Source organism: Mobula hypostoma, chromosome 24 (genome assembly GCF_963921235.1).
Source record: "Mobula hypostoma chromosome 24, sMobHyp1.1, whole genome shotgun sequence".
Taxonomy (NCBI): domain Eukaryota; kingdom Metazoa; phylum Chordata; class Chondrichthyes; order Myliobatiformes; family Myliobatidae; genus Mobula; species Mobula hypostoma.
Genome location: NC_086120.1, coordinates 21,318,941 through 21,324,940, shown reverse-complemented (window position 1 = coordinate 21,324,940; position 6,000 = coordinate 21,318,941). Strand labels below are relative to the sequence as shown.

Sequence of the window (6,000 nt, the reverse complement as noted above, 5' to 3'; positions counted from 1 at the left end):
GCCCTGTACTCAGCCTCATCTCCCTTGCTGATGCATCCAACTATGGCAGAGTCATCAGAAAACTTCTGAAAATGACAAGACTCTGTGCAGTAGTTGAAGTCCGAGGTGTAAGTGGTGAAGAGAAAGGGAGACAAGACCCCTGTGGAGCCCCAGTGCTGTTGATCACTCTGTCGGACACACAGGGTTGCAAGCACACGTACTGTGGTCTGCCAGTCAGGTAATCAAGAATCCATGACACCAGGAAAGCATCCACCTGCATCGCTGTCAGCTTCTCCCCCAGCAGAGCAGGGCGGACAGTGTTGAATGCACTGGAGAAGTCAAAAAACATGACCCTCACAGTGTTCGCTGGCTTGTCCAGATGGGCGTAGACGCGGTTCAGCAGGTAGACGATGGCATCCTCAACTCTTGGTCGGGGCTAGTAGGCGAACTGGAGAGGATCTAAGTCTGGCCTGACCAGCTCCAGAACAAGTCTCTCCAGGGTCTTCTGTACCTCCTTCCTGGCAGTAACAATGAGAAGAGCACATGTCATGGATGGTGGGGGTCCTTAATGGGACTGGGATCACGTGGCCTCTAAACAATATCTAATTTCCCTGCTACCTTTAGAGATAGAAATTCTGATAAGCACAAGGTATTATATTTTGGTAAGTCATACCAGGGTAGGGCTTTCACAGTGAACAATTAGGCCTTGGGGAGTGTTGTAGAATAGGGACCTAGGAGTACAAGTACAGTTTCCTCAAAGTTGTGTCACAAATACACTGGATGGTGAAGTCATTTAGCATCACTGGCCTTCATCAGTCAGGTCACTGAGGAGTTGGGATGTTATATTACAACTGTACAAGACATTGGTGAGGCCACACCTGGAGCATTTTGTATAATGTCAGTTACCCTGTCGTAGGAATGATGTCATTAAGCTTGAAAAAGTACAAAACATTTACAAAAATGTCTCCAGCTCTTGAAGGCCTGAGTTATAGTGAAATGTTCAACAGTCTAGGAGTTTATTCATTGACGGCCAGGAGACTGAAGGGTGATATAAGGGACAGAGATTGGGTGAGTGCACAGAGTACCTTTCCCGGGAAAGAGGAATCAGAAACAAAAGGGCATAGGTTGAAGGTGAAAGATTTAAAAGGAACTTAAGCAACTTCTTTATGCAGAAGGTGCTGCATATATGTAACGAGTTGCCAGAGGAAATGATTGAGGCAGTAAATTAACATCTACAAGACATTTGGATAGGTATATAGAACGCTTAGACAGATATGAGTCAAACACGGACAAACGACTAGCTTTGTTGGACATCTTGCATGTTGGGCTGAAGGGTTATGACACTATGACACACCTGAGAATGCCTCTATACTCTTTAATACATCATTTATTGTGCTTTGTTTTGATTTCCCCTTAAGATACAATACCTTGTACTTCTTGACAAATTGCATTCTACGTGGACAAGTAACAATGGGAAATTGGGATTTTCCTTCCAGCACGGATCAATGAATCGGAATCAAGAGGCCTACTATCCTAACCTCTTCTTGATCATAGGTCCCATCTTGCATTGAAGGCAAATCAACATAGCACAGTAGAATTAAAGAGAGTGCTCTTTTAACTACAAATGCTTTATTTGGAAATGATAATCCACAAAATGATTTTTTAGAATAACGAAAATACGTCTTATTGGAATCAGTACCATATGTATGTCAAGCAGCGTCATTGTGTGAAAATAAATAAATCTTGTGCCCAGTCTGTTAACTAGGGATAAATCATCAACAGTAACTTGAGGAAACTCTTGATCGGTCAGAGAAGTTTAATGTTGACTTTATTTTCCTGTTTGTGTTTCTGTTGGAGGAACTGGTTGTTGAGAGATTTGGCTTATTATTGCACAATTTTCAAATAAAGAAATAAAAGCCACATTTTTATTCTTAAAATTCATTTTCACGGTATTGCCTAATTTAGAGCACCATGTAAAAAGAGAGGTTAATACAGAATTTAAAAGGAATGTTCCTTTTTTTAAATTGGGTTTTAAATCTACGCAGTCACCTTTTTTTAAAAAAAAGCTCTTTAGTCAAAGATACTTATTTTGGCTGATGTTATTAGTTGTATGTATTTGTATTAAACACATAGAAAACATGATTAATCATTTCTGCCCACATAGGCTTTTATTTTCTGACATATTATGATGTCAAGATTTTGATAACTTCATGGATTCCCAGTAATTTCATCGAGAACATGCCACAGAACCTACTATTTTTGGACTAAATGATTTTTTTTAGGTTTTCAAGAGATTTTTAAATTTCATTCAATCAGTCAAGCTGTTTAACAATGTTACATGATATTTTGATGCTGTTCTCAGTTAATTATGTGACAGGCACAGAGCTTGTTACCAAGTACAAGTAAACAACTTAAATACAAGAATTTTGAGAAGTTAAAACCGCCATCAACCCACAAACTATCAATCCAAACTAATGAAATTTAATTCACTTCACTGCCATGTAGATCAGGTCCAGTTCAACTGCCCTGAATAGTTTAAAATTGTTCTTAAAGTTGCTCCACTATAGAAATGAGGCCAATCAGTTTAACAAGTTATGAAGAGTTTGACCAAAGAGAAATTCCTAACCAATTTTTACCAGAACGGGTGGCACATAATTTATTTTTGTTTAAAAATTAAATATCTATTAGATATGAGGGTGTATTAAGGAGTAACATTCTAATATCCAAATTTAAATGATCTAATATTCCTTGAGTCTGCATTAACTTCCATCCTTGAACTACTGGGAATTCTACAGATAATTTAACAAAAAAGAGATTTTGTCTATGATTAACAAACCAGGGAAGAAATCTGAGGACCACATGATTTTGGAACAAAATATGATTGGTATTCAGAAACACAGAAAGCATCAGTCCTCCTGCAGACTGATAGTGGATGGAACCTCAGTGCTATTTCTGGTGCTAGATAACTTCATTGTGAGTTATGAAGCACAGGCAGAAGCAGGCAAGTGAGAAGTTGAAGTTATTATTATGCAGAGAGTTTGAGGGGGAAGAGGGGGTTGGCGTAGAGAAGGCTGGGGAGAGGGGCAAGGGAGAAAGAAAAGAAAACCTAAGGAAAAAGGGTATTATGTAGAAGCTGTGTGGGAATGGTAAATCAGCCATTCTGGTTCTAAAGTTGCTTGTGCTGTGAACATTGTGTTTCATTAATGAACTCTGGATCAGATAGGCCAAAAGAGCCTTGCTGGAATTGTACATTCCTACTGTTACTGTGCTATAAATATGGCTCATCAGATTCACAGTCCCAACGTTGATGTTACATTTGATTAAACCTAAGTGATCATATTACCCATCACTATATTCCAAACTTGCCATCTACCCAACAAATAGTCCATGTGCAACTCTTCCTCTTCAATGGGATGTAAGCTAGGAGTACTCAGTTTAGGAGAAATAGTTATTTTGCAGAAACTTCCTTACCATAGTAGCTATCTTTAAGTAAGCATCCTAGTAAGTTGGAGAAATTGTTCAGTAGTTTGTTATTCATGTCCAGAAAGAATAAATTGAATAACATCTCCAAAAATATTTATTTAAAAAACTTCAGGCCTGCAGATTTGCTGTGAAGAGTTGATGGCAGAAGGGGCAGGGGATATGGCAATGAGTTTATTGTTTGCCTGACAAGTCATTCTTACAATGAACATTTGATTATTCTAAGAATTAGGAAGGTAATGGTTATTCTATACTGAGTGGTGTCAGCTTTGAGAACGCAAGCAGCTTGAGTAGGGTCATTGAATAGCTGTCACTGATTGTGGGAGCTGGGAATAGTTTGGTACAGTGCAAATGGCCATGATAATTTAGGAGGAGAACTTAACACCCCCTGGGTACTCCTTCATCTGCTGCGATACTGCTCCTATTTCATTGTATATAAACCAACTGTAAGCACGCTGAAAAATAGCATTAGAGTACATTATCAGCAATGTGATTGGCTCATCTCATCTTTTGTCGGGAAGTTCTCACTAGGTTCAGCTTCGTTTTCCTTGATGGATGTTGCTGGTGAGGTGGTCAGGGCTTCTCCTTCATGGTGTGGAGTAGTTGCAGTTGATTTGTCATCACCCTGTGGACATTTGTCAGTAACTAAAGATACCGACTTTGAGTGGAGCTCTCCCTGTAATATACAAATCAAAGTAAATACCGGTCAGGATAGTACAACCCAAAATGCTTGAGTCATATCCAGAGTCACCTATCTGCAATAGCAGTGGATCATTCTCCACAGGGATAACATTGCTCTGGTCTTCAATTAATCCAGCACTAAATTATCTTTTCAGATCACAGATAGTTAAAACACTGAGGTGAAATTCAACAAGACAGATCTTTGGAGGACTTGCTATTCCACTCATGCTATTTCTTATGCAGGGTAAGAATACGCAAGGTGAGGCAACATCAATTCTAACAAAAATGTACTACATTAGCTACTTCAAGTGGTGTGGTCAAGGAACACTGATTTTAAACAGTTTCTGGGGAAGTATTTAATTCAGGGGTGTCAAACTCACTTTAGGTCACGGGCCGGATTGGACAAAATGCAAATTCATGCAGGTCACACGCCCATGCTCCCACGCTTTTGTTGCCTTTATTTCTTCAATCTGCTCTCGTGTCTTAATCTCTGCTATAACTACCAAGTGCTTCACTTTACGAATTTCGTTTCTTATGAAGAAGATTGCCTAGCAAGCATTATTTTTATGATTGGTATTAACTTACAGTCATAGGCTACAAGAAAGTTGTGATGAGAGAGAGAAAAAACGATGCTACTTTGGCTAAGATTGTTTTGGGAGCCGCACTCTTTCCATTAATTAACCATTTGAAATCGAACATTAGCAGACACAAACGTAGACCTAACGAAACCAATTGTAAATGTAGGCTACACAACTGCACCTAATTATTATTAGCCTGCTTCCAACAGTCAAACTCAGACAATGAACACAATTAGCCTCTAAATTTTATTGAAGTGATTTACAATAATAGAATAGTCAGAAAATGAATGGATCACAATATTATGACACTCAATATTACATAATGCATTTTGCTTACATGTCGCAGTGCATCGAACAATGTCACTCATTTTTCACTTGCTGCTTCCAGACACCTGACATCTCTTGGCTTTAACCAGCCTATCAACATCAGGGACCACTTTCTGGGCAGTTGTGATTTTCATCATGTCATTTAGATGTCTGTGTGTCAGCTGCGAGTGCAGTTTGGATTTGTTAATGTTCATTATGGAGAATGCCTGCTCACAGAGATATGCTGTCCCGAATATGCAAAGGATCTTTGAGGCAAAGTCTGTCATCTCGGGGTACATCGGTCCCAGGTATTGATAGAATGAGTCCAGACCCACAGTTCAAATTTATATTTCAAAGCCGAGTTTCACTGAATTTCAATTAGTTCCATTTGGAGTTCCTCCGGCACATCTGATGCTGCGTTGACGGCAAACGGCGAGCAAAATAGTGAGAATTCCTTCTTGAGCTGAGTGAAGCCTTGGAAACGATTCTGAAACTCACTTTTCAGCCGTGATGTTTTTATCCTTGTACCTGTCCAATAATCCATATTGTCATTATTCCCATGAGCGACACGCACAGGCTGCAAAGGGAGGAAGTGAGCTGGGTTGCTCCGGGATAGTTGCATCTGCCACAGGCCTAACTTAATTTGAAAGGCACGAATGCAGTCGTAGTATTCTGTAACAAGTTTGTTGCGGCCCTGCATGTTGACATTAAGCACATTTAAGTGCTCTGTTATATCCACTAAAAATGCAAGATCATGAAGCCAGTCTGGGTCATCTAACTCTGCCACTGGCTTTCCTTTCTCGTTCATGAATAGTCCAATTTCCGCACGTAATTGAAAAAACGTTTGAGCACAACCCCTCTGCTCAACCAGCGGACTTCAGTGTGGTAGGGTAGGCCGTGTCCAATATTACTTTCAGACAAAAGAGTGTCAAATTGCTCTAATAAAATTAACCATTTTGATTACTACATCCATGAC

At 39.6% G+C, this 6,000-nt stretch overlaps 1 protein-coding gene across 4 annotated transcripts in view; it reads right to left on the bottom strand.

Moving 5' to 3' along the window:
• Nucleotides 1–1,297: 1,297 nt before the first annotated feature.
• The window catches only part of sppl2 (signal peptide peptidase-like 2), a 48,168-nt gene continuing 43,465 nt past the window's right edge, over nucleotides 1,298–6,000 (bottom strand). For 3 of the 4 annotated variants that reach the window (XM_063032551.1, XM_063032550.1, XM_063032549.1), the window contains exon 16: nucleotides 1,298–4,135. In XM_063032551.1, coding sequence (XP_062888621.1) covers nucleotides 3,941–4,135 — 195 coding nt within the window. In that variant the 3' untranslated portion in view covers nucleotides 1,298–3,940. The remainder of the gene's footprint in view (nucleotides 4,136–6,000) is intronic. The other variant, XR_010016009.1, reaches the window with a different exon arrangement.